The sequence below is a fragment of the Garra rufa genome, chromosome 5 (genome assembly GCF_049309525.1).
Source record: "Garra rufa chromosome 5, GarRuf1.0, whole genome shotgun sequence".
In the NCBI taxonomy this organism is placed as follows: Eukaryota; Metazoa; Chordata; class Actinopteri; order Cypriniformes; family Cyprinidae; genus Garra; species Garra rufa.
Genome location: NC_133365.1, coordinates 54750939 through 54768268, shown reverse-complemented (window position 1 = coordinate 54768268; position 17330 = coordinate 54750939). Strand labels below are relative to the sequence as shown.

Here is a 17330-nt window from a genome sequence, read left to right as displayed (position 1 = left end):
TTCATGTACATTATAATTTACAGTACAACAACTTTTATTTCCCAGAGTTTTCCCAAGTATTTGTGATGTGACTTTTTCAAATAAATAAAGGATTTCAAAAGACCAAACGGTAAAATCTTACATTTTAATATTCACAAATAAATGAAATCAAAACCCAGTAAACAAATAAATAGTCTAATATCAATATTCATGGCACAGATATTAAATCACTTTTCACTTTAATATATTTATCTGTAAATATTTGAAAAAAAATGTATAAATATGTATAATATAATTTTTTATGCTTTAAAATCGTTTCTATTTTTATTTTTATTTATTTATTTATTTATTTTTTACTTTTTAAAATGTTAGTATAAATTCACATTATTTTATTTGATCATAAGGTTTATTTAGCATGGTAAAAAAAAAAAAAAAAATTAAATGCAATTTCTAGTTTATCCCAGCTGAGGAAGTTGTCGCCCTCTTGTTGTCATCAGATGTAATGTCATCTTTTCGCTTTCGCGTTTTGTGGACTGTCCCTCGCGGGTTCCCGTCGCGCGTCCGTGTTGAGTTGAGTTCGCTGCAGAAACACGTGTGTTTCCTCACATCATGGAGTTTGAGGGCTGTAGCTGCTTCAGACAGAGACTCGTGTTGTCCACACTGAGCGGAAAACGAGTGAAAATACGAAACATCAGATCTAAAGATGACAATCCCGGGATGCGAGGTGCGTTTTTATCACAACATCCAACATGACACACGTGACGTAGTATGGAATCAGTCAATAACACAGCTCTTCCTCAGCATCAAAACAAATATACATACATGCATGATATGAAATACATTATCATCACAGCATCATTTATTTACAGAACATTTTGTCATGTTGTACGTTTGAGATTAAATTTCAGAATATGATTAAGATTTTTAGTTTTTAAATTTTTTGTCTTTCTGACCAAATTATTAAAATAAAGTAAAATTAAGATTCTAAAAGAAAGCTTTGTGAAGAACTAGAAACTAAAATCATATTGTAATATCTTTAATACTTCTTGAGTTATAGGCACTCAAACTTTGGAAAAGCAAATATTTATGGCACTCAGACTGATTCAATGCAGTTGTCTCCACAAACAATCTTTTAGTTTTAACATCATTTGTTCTTCAGACATTCCTTTTTTAAAGAAAATAAGTATTGTACTTTATCAAACTGACCCACATTTGGTTTTTGACCACTGAAAATGTCTACATGAAAGTAGAGATTGATACCTACTCGGGTCTTCTGAATCTTTTGATTTGTGCCATTTTCTCTCTGCTGCTTGGACCGATGCTCACGAAAAAAACAAAAAAAACATTGGATAACCAAGAGTTAGAATGGGCAGCCCATGCTGGCATGGAGGAGAGAGGACATAAATTGTCAAGACATGAAGTTAAAGTTGGGCATAATGTGTCAGTTGCTGTATTCACATCTAGAAATGAGAAATGGGTAGGTGAGGGTAGAGAGGACACTACAGAGGAAAGATAAGAGGGTGAAAGGGAGGGTAGTTTCCATCTAAAAGTAACCGGTAGAGGGGATGGTGGCACACAGGTAGGAAGATATAGGTTAAATGTTATGAAGAAGTGGCAGAGATGTGTATTGTTGTAACCAAAATGTTGTGGGCAAAATCAAAATAAATAAAGCAACCAAAGAGGCTTTAGAAAACTAGAGCAAAACATAAATAAATAAAGGAACTAGACTAGGGTAAAATAACAACAACAACAAAAAAAACATTGATAAACTAAGAACTAAACAAAAGAACTAAATGCAAAGCTAGACTGACAAGGAGAGTGTGATGTGATATAGCTCTACTAATATGACTAGTTAAAAAAAAAAAAAGTTGTGACGTTTTGTCAAGTACAGTGACCCATACTCGAAATTGGTCCTCTGCATTTATCCCATCCAAGTGCGCACACACACAGCAGTGAGAAGTGAACAAAAGCACACACACACACACACACACACAAAAACAGTGGGCAGCTATTGCTCCAGCACCCGGGGAGCAACTGGGGGTTCAATGCCTTGCTCAAGGGCTCTTCAGTCATGGTATTGAAGGTGGAAAGAGCGCTGTTCATTCACAATCCCCACCTTCAATTCCTGCCGGTGTGGGAATCAAACCAGCAACCTTTGGGTTACAAGCCCAACTCTCTCACCATAAGGCCATGGCTGCCCCCTGACAATTAATCCTCTTGCACACAAGGAAAAAACGCAACGAACCAGCTGAGAATAGAGAATATTATACAAGAACCAGAGAAATAGAGAAGCAGCGTAAACAAGGACTAGACTTGGACTAAACAAGGGTGCAATTTCCCCAGCTCATCCTGGCACTCATATATTTACATATATTTATTTATTTGTTTTTTTACTGCTGTTAAATATGGTCATGTGAGAATTGGTCCCTAAACTAAAGTGTTACCATAATTAACAAGCTTGTGATTATGTATGTGTTATTTTTTTCTCAACTTTTCTAAACTATATATAGGGAACCATATTGTTAAAGTCTCAATAACATAAGTTTTTATGTTATTTGTATATGTGGTGTTTTTAATGTTTTTAGACAAACCATGTACCAACTAACACTGTGTTTTTTCCTTAAAACTGTAGTTTCCCAAAGGCTGACCCATGTTGTCTGATTGTTTTATCAGTCATTATAAATGTATCACCAGCATAGATCTGCATATAGTAAATGAGGCAAGGGATGTTAAGTTACATTCAAGCTGTTTTAAAGCATGGGGGAAAAAAATAAATATATATATATATATTTATTTATTTAAAATAAGAAACATTTAAATATGTCATTTTGATGATCAGAGATGGGTTTTAAGGGATAAAATGTTTGACTACGGGGGTACTATAAGGTTAAAAATAACAATAGATTTGTATGCAAGTTTAATATTAGATCATATTATATCTGTACACTTTTATTAATTATAATAAAAGTAATTATATAAGTGAAAATATAATAAATTGTTAAATTCTCCTCTCTAGAATACATTTTTCTCATTAGTTCAGTCACAATTAATTTTCATGTTCATTCATGTTTATTTCATGTTCATTTGAATGCAGTCCTGCATCGCTTTGAGGCAACATGGGAGTGCTTGTGAAAAGAGCTCCAAAACTGTATTTATAGCTTGAAATTCTTCTTAAAACTAGCATAAATTGAAAGCTGGGATTTTGTTTTTGTCTGTGCCCTCTTTGCTATGTGTTTTTTTTTTTTTTTTTTTTTTTTCTTTGGTGCATAAGGTCTACAATAATGAACTTTGTGTAATTTGAAATCAAATGACCAAGACAGAAACTTGTTTTCAGAGAACAGTTTATTAATTTTCTTGAACAGAAGCAGAAAATGAAATATTTTAATCATAATTGTAATCACATCTGTGTTATGGTTGATTTGATTATTAATGATTATATCTATTAATTGCTAAATGACAATCAAGCATAGATGAACAGACTGAGATATTCAGAAATACATGAAACAGAAACAGAAGAGTTAATGACAATACTAAGTAAAAAGTCAACTCACTTAAATATCACAGGCCTCATATATATAAAGTATGCACAGATTTGATCTTGAGAGTGTGTGTGCGCTTAAATTCATGCTCATATTTGTAAAAACGGCCTTTGACATGGAAAAGTGCTTAATGTCACATCAGGGTCTACGCAGATGTACACACTTTTTACTTGGTGGAGTACTCTAGGTTTTTGAAAAATGTAAGCTGTTCTTGCAGCTCGCTGTTTTAAATTAAAGGATTTGGTCAATGACTGGTGATCTTTTATATGTTAATGACTTTGGTTTTGTTTAGGAGTCGTTTACAAGGCGGAGAACTGAAACCATTCAGATGTGCACAAGTTCAAGATTATTTGCAATTCAATATGTGTGTTTTGTTTGTGTAAGTTTATTCTACGAATCACACGTCCGCATATTTAAGAGATGATTGTAAGATCAATTTTAGGATGGTTTCTGTGCAACATTTTATAAATGAGGCCACACCACTTTCACATTTAGAAACTAAGGCCTAGTTTCACAGACAGGGCTTTTTAGTCTGGGACTAGGTTTAAGCCTTGTCTGTGAAACCGGGGGGAAACAACTTAATTTTAATGAACAGAGCCCTGTTGTTGTTTCCTTTATAGTGTAAACAATGTTCATTTATCTAACTGTCGACATCTAGTGTAACTGGAACATAATTTTATGTAAGAAAAATAAAATCATTAAAACAAACTGAGGACTTTGCCTGATTTTACATTATTGCGCACTGCTGATTTTCAGATGGCATTGCAGTTATCCCAGCAACTGCACGAATCTGTTCCTTCAGTTTCTCTATGTTGTTTGCAATGTTCTTTCCAGCGACCTCCATAAGATCAGTGATCTTCTCAGGGCTGTAAGGAAGTTGAAGAGTGCCATATTTGTCCTTCTGGGCTTCAAGATTATCTAAAGAAACAGTAACACATCAGAACATAGTTGATATTTCAGGTTTATTCATAGACAATTCAAATTTACCTCCACAGTTGACCACATTTAACAGAGGGATGTGAATCACGGTTGGAGCATTTTGGCCTTTGAACACATAGAAGTCCTTTGGTTTGTCCTTTTCTTCACTGGGAATGTTGACTTCAGGGAAAGGGATGTTTAGTTTCGTGCACTTCTTTGCAGCTTCTGTCACTGTCTGCAGTGAAAAAAAGCATGGTAGTATTGCTTCATTAAATGTGTTAGATAAATAATTTAGTTGAAATTAAAGTTTTTACTGAAATCATAAGGTTGAGGTGAATGGTAATGCTAGCAAATCGTCACTGCAGGTATTATAGATAAATATGGATTCAAATGAAATCATATAGGCTACACTAACAATTAAAGCAGGGGTGCCCAAACTCAGTCTTGGAAAGCTGCTGTCCTGCAGAGTTTAAGCTACAACACCTGAGCCAGCTAATTAAGTTCTTACTTGGCAGGTGTTGACTGAACTCTGCAGGGCACTGGCCCTCCAGGACCGAGTTTGGGCACCCCTGGTTTAAATCCGTGTGTGTGTGTGTGTGTGTGTGTGTGATCTAAATGTAATTAGAAGTATTTATATCATCTGTGGAAGGTGTTGGACCAAAAAAGGTTTGTTCAATCAAAATGTTTGGTCCAAACATTTCCATAGGCTGTCTTGTCTTCCTGTTAAAATATGTTTGCACACACTGTAAAAAATGCCTACAAAATCCTGTAGAATAGTTAACAGTAAATTCCTCTACTATATACAGTGAAAACTGTATTGGTCATTGAATGTAATTGTATAACCCATTTTTCAAACTGACATTACCGTAAAATAACTGTAAATTGCATGTTCCCAGTATTCCTTTTTACATTTTTTTTTAAATTGCATTATTTCAGTTTAAATGCATGTTATATTTAGTGTTTGTGAAAAAACACTGTGCACCTTCTATATATATGTTAGTGTTTAAATGCTGCTTCTGATGAGCTTTGATTCATCATGGGCTTTTTCAACACCATCTGCTTTTGGTGGTTATTTTGTTACAAAGGTACAAACCAGATTTAGTAGTACTTCAATATGTTCATTTACATTACACCAGTTAATGAAATTCGGGTATTTAAATGTAAGTTTAAGTTAAAACTGTAAAGCATAAAATGTTGCCACCATATTTTTACGGTCAAATTTCAGCAACCACAGCTGCCTTTTTTTTACCATGAATTTTAAGAATGTGCACCCTGTTTGCGCATATATGATACGTCATTAGGGGGTTGCAATGTGAATGAAAGGCATTATTATTATGCACTTCATACGCTAATGTTTTGTAATCTGACAGCCGTGACGCTGTCTCTCATTGTGCTGCTGGTTAGCCTCTGGTCTGCCTGTGATCATGTGTTTTGGAGGAAACGTGGCTTTGGAGAGTGATTATGCAGTAAGGGTGAAATCTTTTGATTTCAAAGCTAGTATGCTGTTGCTAGCCTCTCCAAAATTGCCTACCCTACCTTTTAAATGATACACAGTTTACTTCACTTCAGAACATTCATTCATGGATTTGCGCTGAGCTGAGACCTGCAGTGTCTTCACACTCAGATGAAACTTACTAGAGAAGAGTGTCTTAATATAGCTCTGTAAATGATACAAGTTTAAATTAATGTCTCGCACACTTTAATGCACTTTGAATGAAACATATATGCACCTTTCGAACTGGAATCATACCTGTGATGTCCAATTCGCATAGCACAAAAACAGGCTGGTCGTAGCTGGTCTCCCAGCCTGACTAGCTAAGACCAGCTTGGCTAGACTGGGAAAGTGGCTAAAACTCTAAAACCAGCCTGCTGAACAGCTATGACCAGCCAAAACCTGGCTGGTTTTAGCTGTTTTTTTTGTTTGTTTTTTTTCTTCACCAGGGTACTTACGGTCCAATAGCACAAACATGTGAAGTAGTAAGAGATACACAAAATGTGTAGAGCGGTGGGACGCATACATGATCAACTGGCTGAGATCCAGCTGTGTTTATTTTTTCCAGTAGATATATCATGCCACTTAATTATTATTAAAAACTGCAACAAAGAGAAATCAGTTTGGTACTGTGTGCGGTATACGATAGAAGGTGGCCGTATGATTTCAACATGTTTACTTACGTAAATCAATTACGTGTTGTCTGTCTGGACCAACACACGCTTACCCCAAATTAAGGGATAGAACCTCTTCAAGGCCAAGCCCTGTCAGCAACTCCAGGCAATTGATATGCTAATGCAGCCGAGGACTCGTCCAGACCTCCGAGGCTGCATGCCTATTGCATTGTTACATATCGTATTGTTCGGGGAGAGGGTTCTCTCCTTTTCTCTCTATCATCTCACCTGTGGTTGGATCGCGCTGCTGTCAATCGTCAATCCTGCGTAACACCTGAAGGACCAATCAGACGTTAATGGGCGCGTATAAAGACCCGGATGTGACGTTAGATTGGGAGGAGCGTTTGCTTTTCATTTGTTTGCTCTCCCACGTTTGCTTGTCTTGCTCCCGTTTTGTTGTTATTTATGTCGAATTTGAATTATCACGTGTTTGAGTTTTCTCTTGTAAAACTTTGCTCTTTGTTAGCCACTTGGATGTGTTTGCGCTGTGACTCGACTCTCGGTCCTACCTCGACATATAGTGATGGGACCAGCTCAGCATGTCACGTGACTTACATCTTACGTCATGCAGGGTAAAGTTGTCTAGACACACTAGTTATCAAGCGGATGCCAACCTTTGTATTTATGTTTGTGAATCAGAGTAGTCAGTGGCGTTTTACGATGAAGATGTTATTTTCTTTAATTTCTTTTGTTAAGTTTAGTCTTAATTTGGGGCTAGTTAGAGGATTTATGTTTTATTATTTTCTTTCTTTTAGCACCACTCTTGTCCCTCACTTCTGTTGTCTTTCTTTTGTATATAATTTGTAAATAGATTATTGTTGGATTTTGAAGGTATTTTAGGCTTATTGTTTATATGATTAACATTATTCTTATCGAGAGCTATGCATAAGAGTAAATAACAGAGAATCTCACTAAATGTAAAGTCTGAATCCGATTGCCTCTGTCTGTTTTTTTTTTTAGTTACACACATCCACACTTCCAAAGCTGAGAAAAGTACTTAGCTTAATTGTTTTTTTGTTTGTTTGTTTGTTTTTTACTATTTAAATTATGATGCTACCTCCCAAAACCCTAGATGCTGAAATTAGGGAATCGTAACATAATTTGGGGCTCGTCCTAAAAGGCGAATACTGTCTCTTTTGCTGAGGAGTGTGGTATGTGTTGCTTTTTAAAGCAGTTTTATGCAAACGTTGGGTTGAGCAAATTTTGTGTGGCGCATCGTAATACGGTTTGATGGCGTTTAACTTACAGAGTTTTGTTGATAATCCCTCATTGGAGGTGATAGATAAATGTAGGAAGGATGAGTTGTTGATGATAGCTGACCACTTTCAAACTGCGATTCCAAAACAGGCATTAAAAAAGAAAATTAAGGCGGAATTGATTGATCGCATAAAAACGAATTCGGTGTTTTAAGCTGGTCAGATGTAGACAGAGGGGTGGCGCCTATGGATGGGGGGCAGGATGTTGTGGAAACAGGTGAAAGGGAAGGTGAGTTAGTCGCAACCGAGGCTGAGGCCAAAGCTGGGGCAACTCTTTCACCTTTCGAACCTTTTTCCCTTGGCACTCCCAAGTCGAGAGGGGAGACGCAATTGAAAGTGCGAATCGCACGGCTCCGTGCAGAGGCTCAGGAGAGAACACAGGCCCACCAGGCAGAGTTAGATCTGCAAGCTCGAAATTGAGGCCGATAAGGAAGTTAAGCTTAAACAGTTGGACATCGAGGCGGCGAAGGTTGCAGCGGGTTCCTCTGTTTAGCAAAACTTTTGTCCGGTAAGTAATAATTCGGCTAATTCGAATTCAACCACTTTTGATGTGGGTAAGCACATTGCTTTAGTGCCTAATTTTCGCAAATCGGATGTGGATAGTTATTTTAACGCTTTTGAAAAGATCACAACTTCTTTGAATGAGGTATGGTCATTGCTATTGCAGTGTGAACTAGCTGGTAAAGCTTTGGAGGTTTATTCAACCTTGTCTTTAGAAGACAGCCTTAAGTATGATGTGGTTAAGTTAGCAGTACTTAAAGCTTATGAATTAGTCCCAGAGGCCTATAGGCAGCTATTCTGTTCTCGTAAAAAAAAAAAACGCTGCTCAAACCTATGTTGAATTCGCCGAGACAAGGGCATTCTGTTTGATAGTGCGGTTCTAGTAAAGTAGAAGATTTTGCTTCACTGAGAGAACTTAAACAGTGTCTTCCAGAAAGAATGGTTCTGTATTTAAATGAACAAAAGGTAGCGACCGTATCTCAGGCAGAAGTATTACCAGACGAATTTGTGCTTACACATAGAAACGTTTTTCAGCCAGTAATTGTGGAGTAGAGTTATGTAAAATCACCAATGAAGATTCAGCAGTCTAAAGTGAGTGTTGAGAAGCCTAAAGAAATGCGAGACTGCTTTTACTGTCATAAGAAAGCACACGTTATTGCAGAGTGTTTGTCTTTAAAGCGAAAGCAGCAATCTCAAGTGAAAGAGGTTGGATATGTGAATACTGTGAGTCAAAGTGTGCATGTTGAACAGACAAGAGATAAAGTAGACAGCGTATATGTACCATTCCTTTTCAAAGGTTATGTGTCACTATCAGGGAAGGAAGAAGATCAGGTAGAAGTGCAGGTGTTAAGGGACACTGGCGCAGCCCAGTCGTTTGTGTGTTCTGATGTTTTGCCTTTTTCAGATCATACATCAGTTGGATCTAGTAGACTGGTCCAGAGCTTTGGTATGGAGATCATGAGGTTACCTGTTCACCGCATTCACCTGCAAACATACTTGGTGTCTGGTTTCATGGAGGCAGGAGTACGTCCAGTCTTACCAGTGAAAGGCATATCCTTTATTCTAGGTAATGACCTGGCCGGAGGAAAGGTGGTACCTTCACTTGAAGTGACCGATACATTGTTGACAGAGTATGACACAGATGAATTGTCTTGGACATACCCAAATGCATTTACTGCTTGCGTGATCACACGTGCATAATCAAAGTAAACTAATGAGGAGTCTTTATCTGAGTTTTTTTGTGTGTGTGTGTGTGTGTAGATCAAGAGGCTGAGGAAGAGCCTGAAGTCAAGAGTCATATCGGTGACCAGGTGAGTGAGGTTGTAGTTGTTTAACCAAAGGAAGAAATATTTATTCATCACTGTTTAGTAAAAGATACAAGTCCATTAGATAGTATGAGTATATTTAATTTTAAGTTTGAATACAATTAACTCAAGTTAGTTTTAAAGTTGTTCTCAGAATTTTTGATTAGTAATATGCATTGCTAAAGAGTTCATTTGGACAACTTTAAAGGCGATTTTCACAATATTTTGATTTTGTTGGCACCCTCAGATTCTAGATTTTCAAATAATTGTATTTCAACCAAATATTATCCCATACATTAATGGAAAGCTTTGAAGCAGTTAAAGGTACAGAATAATCAACTTGTTTCAAGAAACTGTGAGTTTATCACTGCACGTAATGTTGAAAGAGGTTCCCAAATGTTAAGTCCGACAAATCAAGATGCAGGTTTTCAAACTATGTCGATTACACCAGTTGTGAGGATAACACAAGAGGAGCTAGGCCAGAAGACCTAAGTGAAGAATCTGCATGGCAGAGTGTTTTCAGTGTTCCTGAAATGGCCAGTAGGGAATTGGCCATTAAAGTCAGCTGCGGAAGTTGCAACTGCTCCAGAGAAAATCTTTTTCTGCAGTTCTAACCAGAAATCAGGTTAAGAAAAGATTATATTCAGACTTACAGGAGAAACACAATTTGACAGCTCAGGAGGATGGTGAAAAAAACTGCGGATTCCAGCATCTCTGTGAATGGAAAGGAAAGGCAGCTGGATGTTCCTTCAGAAGGGATGTTTAATGGTTTAGTAACAAGTAAGTTACTTGATGTTGAGAAATTTAGCAATTTGTCCAGACTGGTCAGGGTTACTGCTTGGCTATGTCGAGCTGTCAAGAAGTGGCTGGAGATGAAACTAAAGACCTTGAGTTCATCAAAGTGGGAGGTAAAATCTGTGCAAAGAAGATTCAAGGAAGCTGTCTTGACAGTAAGAGAACAAAATTATGCTCTTGAAGATCTTTTCCTAACAGCCCAAGAGAGTGTGGTCTTTCCTGACACCACCCTCAGTAGATTGGCAGTGTATAAGGATGATTCTGGACTGTTGGTTTGTGGAGGTAGAATTGAAGTTTTCAATGAGGACAAAACGGCTGTTCCAGTCTTGCCTTATAATGCACATGTGTCCACGCTGTTGGGTCAGGAAGCCCATCAAGTAAATCATGAAGGAATGTCTGGAACTTTGTTGAAAATGGGAAGAAAAGCTTGGGTAGTAAAAGGCCGCATGTTGGCTATGAAGATTGCAGATGGCTGTGTAACTTGTAGAAAGGCACAAGCGAAACAATGCCAACAAATTATGGGAGACCTTCCAGTAGAGCGGACAGAGCCAGCTGCACCATTTGAGTTAACAACTCTGGATTTATTTGGACCTTATGTGGTTAAATATGAGGTAAAGAAGAGGGCTGGACTCAAAGTTTGGGGAATCGTGTTTTGTTGTATGGCCTCCAGAGCTGTTCATATAGATATTGCCAGTGATCAATCAACAGAAGGATTTTTGCTGGCATATCAGAGATTTACAGCTTTAAGGGGACATCCAAGTAAGTTGTGGTCAGATGCAGGATGAAATTTCATAGGAGCCAGGACTGTTTTTGAAGATCTTCACAGATTCCTAGAACGACAAGACAGAGTAAAAGTAGAAGTGGAGGCAGCCAAACACGGCCCAGAGTGTTCTTGGAAGATTCATCCTGCAGATTCTCCTCATAGAAATGGAGCAGCAGAAGCAGTAGTCAGTCTGGTGAAGCGAGCCCTTCAGAATTTGGGGGTTAATGATAATCTGTCTTGGGGAGAGTTACAAACCTTTCGTTATACTGCAGCTAATCTGGTAAATGAAAGACCAATTGATGCCAGGACACAAAGTCGAGAGGACTGTGTGGAATATGTAAGTCCAAACTCTCTTTTGGGACGTACTGGGAAGAGTGGGGATCAAGGGAGTTTTGAGTTTGATAGCTATCCCTACAAAAGACTATAAATCATCCAGGATGAAGTCAACAGGTTCTGGAGAAGATGGTGTCAGCTGGCAGGTCCTAGCTTGTTCGTAAGAAGCAAGTGGCACACTAACGGACTGAATGTTGCCGTGGGAGATGTAGTATGGTTAGCTGACCAGAATGCTTTACGAGGTCAGTACAAGTTGGCCAGAGTTGTCAGTGTAAATGCAGACAAGAAAGGTACAGTAAGGGATGCAAAGGTTAGAGTATTCCACAGTTATCCTGCTTCCATTGTGAGACCAAATCAAGCAAAAGAAGGTAAAGATGTCAAACCGACTAAAAAATTTCATGACAAGATCACAGCTACGATTCTTCATAGGGATGTTCGACGCTTGGTTGTTTTAATTGTCACTGGAGAACAGGAATGGTTTTAACTTTCTATCAGAAGTATGTGACCTCCTTGATGGAGTTAAAAAAACTGTGTTTAATTCACCTATATTTGTTTCCTTTTTTTTTTTTACCTATGGTATCGATTTAGTATCGATACTAAGGTATTAGATCCTAGTAGCGACCAAATTCAAAATTGTGGTATCGAGCCATCCCTACATCACGCGCAGAGCTTGTGCACAGAGAAAACATCTGTTTTTTTTATTGTGATTGTACACAAATAAAAGAAATATGTAAAATAGCCTAGTTTTGAACAATGCCTAATTCTTGAACGAGTATTGTAAGCTGTATTCACATTTATAATGGAAAGAAAAATCAAGTGATCCTGCAGGCGCCGCGGGCAGTTTACTAACTCGAAAACTTTCATCTACAGAACAAAATACATTATACAGTTCAACGTTTTAACGCAACATCAAATTAAGATATGCATATTTGAGAGGTAGACACTGGCGATTGATTTGAGAGAGGAGAAATATAAACTAGTTTTTTATAGAGTTAAAAATAATTTAAGTGATTTATTATTATTATTATTATTATTATTATTATTTTGATTTGTTTTTGCGATTTTGGTGCTGTACATTATGATGGCGTGCTGCCCATGCCCATTTTTAAAAACTTAAAGTTATTATTTAAAAAGTTATTATTTTTCAGTATATTATTTTCAACTTAGAGAGAAATCTTGCATTTTAACCATTGATTTTTATTATAAACGATGTCAGTATCTATAAAAAACTTAAGACTTTTAGGCCCGGTTTCACAGACAGGGCTTAGACTAAACCAGGATTAGGCAATAGTTCAATTAGAGCATTACGAGTCATTTTTATAAACGTGCTTCGAAAAAAAAAAACATTACTGGTGTCTGTCTTGAGACAAAACAAAGGCACTGCCACTGATACATTTTAAGATCAGTCAGTGCAAGTTTCTTTCAGTTGAAACAACTCAGATTTACATTTTAGTCTAGGACTAGGCTTAAGCCTTGTCTGTGAAAACAGGGGATAATGGCCTTAAATGTGATGCAACAAAATTGAAGACTTTTTAAAACCCCACAGAAAACCTGAAATTTTGGGTTTGGGGAGAAAAGAAAGGTCATTTCGGATCTAGTTGATGCACAAAATCAGTACCCTGATAAAGAGGTGGACTGGCACTCAATATTTTATGTATTTTGAAAGTACAAAAGTACTAATACTGTATTTATTTATGTAATTAAAACTATATTCGATTTTTTTCTAAGGATTTTGTAATACAAAATACATATTTTAATATGTATTTGAAATAATACACGTTTCAATGGATTTCTTTTGTTTTTATGTGTTCAGATGATACCAGCATATGCAATCTGTCTGTGTTACTGTCACATGTATGTTCTGCTGAGTTGGTTCCTGTTTGCCCATATTTGGTTGTGTTCATGTCTCTTTATTCAGTACCTCATTTGTTTAAATCGTTTTTGATTTAATTACTTCACACCTGTTCTCCCTAATTACCCTTTTAGTATTTATAGTCCTGTGTTCTCCCCATTTGCTTTGTCTGCTAATGGTTGTTGCTATGTGTGGTGTTACTCCTTGCTTCTAGATTTCCGTTGTGGATTATATTAAAAGACTGTTTTTGGCTATTCCTGTGTGGTGCACTGCCCTTCATGCTCACAAACTGTGACAGTTATGCTATTAATGAATGAAATGAGGTTCTACAAAAAAACCTGAGTGTGAGTAAATTGTGTTGAAACCTACATTTCTAGGGGATGCATTCCTTTAAATGAACTTTTATGAGCGTGTGTATGCATTATATAGAATTACATAAGTACTGCATATAATACCATGAAAGGATCGCCTTCGCTGAAATCCAGAGAAATGATGAGGTCAATGTTTCTTTCTTTTCTCAGCACTGAGAAGTAGGGTGAGTTCAGCAACAGTCCTGCATCTTCATAGTCTCTCATTTTACTTTCCAGAAGAGTCGCGGGTATTGCATCAGCTAAGAAATCAGTGTGAAATGAGTCTGTTTATTATTCACAATGAACTCCAGTTAACAAATGGGACTGTTCTCACCTGTCATGTTGTGGAGGAAATTATATTTCGTGCCCCAGATCCACTCATTAAGGCAGATTATAGAATGCAGCAATATATCTGTGAAACAAATACAGTAAAAAAAATAATTTTCTAAAGTTATTCAGTTCTTCGGCTCAGTAAATGGTTTCTTAGGGTCTTGTCAATAACTATTTTGGCTGAACAGGATTTTGACCACATGGTTCTTTGTTAATTTTAACAGTAAGTTTAGGGTATAACAGGGATAAAGGCAGTGGTCAAAAAAGACAAAAGAGTGTTTTTTTGTGCTGCTTGAGGCTTGTCATGGATAAATAAATGGTACACTTCAAAATGTCCCTTGTTTAAATCCAAGTGTTAAGGACTTTGAGAGTAAAGAGTAAAAATTCTGGTGTTGAATTTTTAGGGATTAACAGGACTACTTTAAACAGAACCCACTGGCTTTATTAATATTTTTTTTTTGTTTAGATTTTTTGCCTCCGTTTTGGAGAGAAATCAGAAAAGGTTTTACAAGCCCATTTACAACCCTAGGATTTGTCACAAAGCTTGAGCCACTATTAATAATTTATTGAAGCTGCCGTTTTGAATGCAATCATTTTACTTTCATTTTGTGATGGCATGTGCTCTGTGTAATGCTATACTGCAGCAGCAGTAATTACCACCTATTTTATTGAAATCTTATGTACTGCTTTTTAAAACAGGCTACCGCTAGCATTAAACTAACCATGTCAGTGGCTTGCCTTATTTTAGTAGATTGCATTTTGTTTTTCTTGCCTTTCTGAGTAAGTTACAGATACCAACCATCCCTGCACTTAACATCTCAACCTGCACAACCTGGAACATATATATACATAAACATACAGGTCATTCTCAAAAAATTTGCAAATTGTGATAAAGTTCATTATTTTCTGTAATGTACTGATAAACATTAGACTTTCATATATTTTAGATTCATTACTTCACAACTGAAGTAATTCAAGCCTTTTATTGTTTTAATATTGATGATTTTGGCATACAGCTCATGATAATAATTTTAATCTCAAAAAATTAGCATATTTCATCCGACCAATAAAAGAAAAGTGTTTTTAATACAAAAAAAGCCAACCATCAAATAATTATGTTCAGTTATGCAATTTTGTAGAAATGACTGCTTCAATGCGGCGTGGCATGGAGGCAATCAGCCTGTGGCACTGCTGAGGTGTTATGGAGGCCCAGGATGCTTCGATAGCGGCCTTAAACTCATCCAGAGTGTTGGCTCTTGCGTCTCTCAACTTTCTCTTCACAATATCCCACAGATTCTCTATGGGGTTCAGGTCAGGAGAGTTGGCAGGCCAATTGAGCACAGTAATACCATGGTCAGTAAACCATTTACCAGTGGTTTTGGCACTGTGAGCAGGTGCCAGGTCGTGCTGAAAAATTAAATCTTCATCTCCATAAAGCTTTTCAGCAGATGGAAGCATGAAGTGCTCCAAAATCTCCTGATAGCTAGCTGCATTGACCCTGCCCTTGATAAAACACAGTGGACCAACACCAGCAGCTGACATGGCACCCCAGACCATCACTGACTGTGGGTACTTGACACTGGACTTCAGGCATTTTGGCATTTCCCTCTCCCCAGTCTTTCTCCAGACTCTGGCACTTTGATTTCTGAATGACATGCAAAATTTGCATGTCATTCGGAAACTTTTTGCATCTCATTCAGAAACAGCCGCTTCTGTTTCTACGGATGTTTCTACTCCAGACTCAGTCCACTGCTTCCGCAGGTCCCCCAAGGTCTGGAATCGGTCCTTCTCCACAATCTTCCTGAGGGTCCGGTCACCTCTTCTGGTTGTGCAGTGTTTTCTGCCACACTTTTTCCTTCCCACAGACTTCCCACTGAGGTGCCTTGATACAGCACTCTGGGAACAGCCTATTCGTTCAGAAATGTCTTTCTGTGTCTTACCCTCTTGCTTGAGGGTGTCAATGATGGCCTTCTGGACAGCAGTCAGGTCGGCAGTCTTACCCATGACTGCGGTTTTGAGTAATGAACCAGGCTGGGAGTTTTTAAAAGCCTCAGGAATCTTTTGCAGGTGTTAAGAGTTAATTAGTTGATTCATGATTAGGTTAATAGCTCTTTTAGAGAACCTTTTCATGATATGCTAATGTTTGGAGATAGGAATTTTGGATTTTCATGAGCTGTATGCCAAAATTATCAAAATTATAAACAATAAAAGGCTTGAACTACTTCAGTTGTGAAGTAATGAATCTAAAATATACGAAAGTCTAATGTTTAACAGTACATTACAGAAAATAATGAACTTTATCACAATATGCTAATTTTTTGAGAATGACCTGTATGTATATATGTATATGTATATATATATGTGTATATATATATATATATATATAATTTTTTTTTTTTTTCACAATAGTCTACCTGCAGAATGTCTGATGATTGGGTGATGCAAATATTGTGGGTGTAACTTTTAATGAATGCGACTCTTACATAATAGTCACTATTATGTTAGAGTTAGCCTATTTGTCAGTGGTCTTTTGCAAACACCAGATTTATACAAGGAGGAGTAAATGGTGGTGTATGAGACTCATGGTATGCCATGTCCATGAACTGAACTTTTATTATTCAACTATGCCAAGGTAAATACAGTTTTCCATTCTTTAAGTAGTTTTTTGGGCAAGTACCTTTTACTCTACTCACAGTATAATTTTTTAAAGAGAATGGTGCTTTTACTTGAGAATATGTTTTCAGTAATATTTTTACTATTGCAGTATCAATCTATGTTTAAAATCAACAGGGAAGTAAGGGGGAACAAGCTCAACAGATAACTACTTGGCCAGTGCCTCCCAGTGACTGTAGTGTGTATGGTAACAGAATGGGACAATCAGTGTGGAGAACAGATGAATGAATTGATATTACACACAGTTTAACCTACCAGTTATCCAGAACTTGAGCTTCTCCTCTGAATGGATAATGTTGCATACTTCCTTGGTAATCTGAGTAACATTATTCATAGCTTTATCAAATTGAAGTTTTGATGCTACAAGCCACTGCTGATTTTGTCTTCCAAGGATGTCTGTAAGAGAGGGGGACACATAGGTTTGTTATAATTTTTTTGCTATTTTAGTTTGTGCATCTACAATCATTATTTACAATTAGTAAAAAAATAATAATAAAAATAACTGGTTTGAATGACACTATGGCACATTTTTGCAGTTTCATGATTTCATTTTCAGTTGTTTTACTTTTAG

General features: G+C 37.0%; 1 protein-coding gene across 1 annotated transcript in view; it reads right to left on the bottom strand.

Moving 5' to 3' along the window:
- Positions 1-429: 429 nt before the first annotated feature.
- Positions 430-17330, bottom strand: part of LOC141334929 (cytosolic phospholipase A2 gamma-like) — a 29218-nt gene continuing 12317 nt past the window's right edge. Inside the window, exons 15-20 of the mRNA XM_073840154.1 lie at positions 17015-17155; positions 14091-14168; positions 13862-14016; positions 4506-4671; positions 4300-4436; positions 430-639 (exon numbers count right to left, since the gene is read on the bottom strand). Coding sequence (XP_073696255.1) covers positions 430-639; positions 4300-4436; positions 4506-4671; positions 13862-14016; positions 14091-14168; positions 17015-17155 — 887 coding nt within the window. The remainder of the gene's footprint in view (positions 640-4299; positions 4437-4505; positions 4672-13861; positions 14017-14090; positions 14169-17014; positions 17156-17330) is intronic.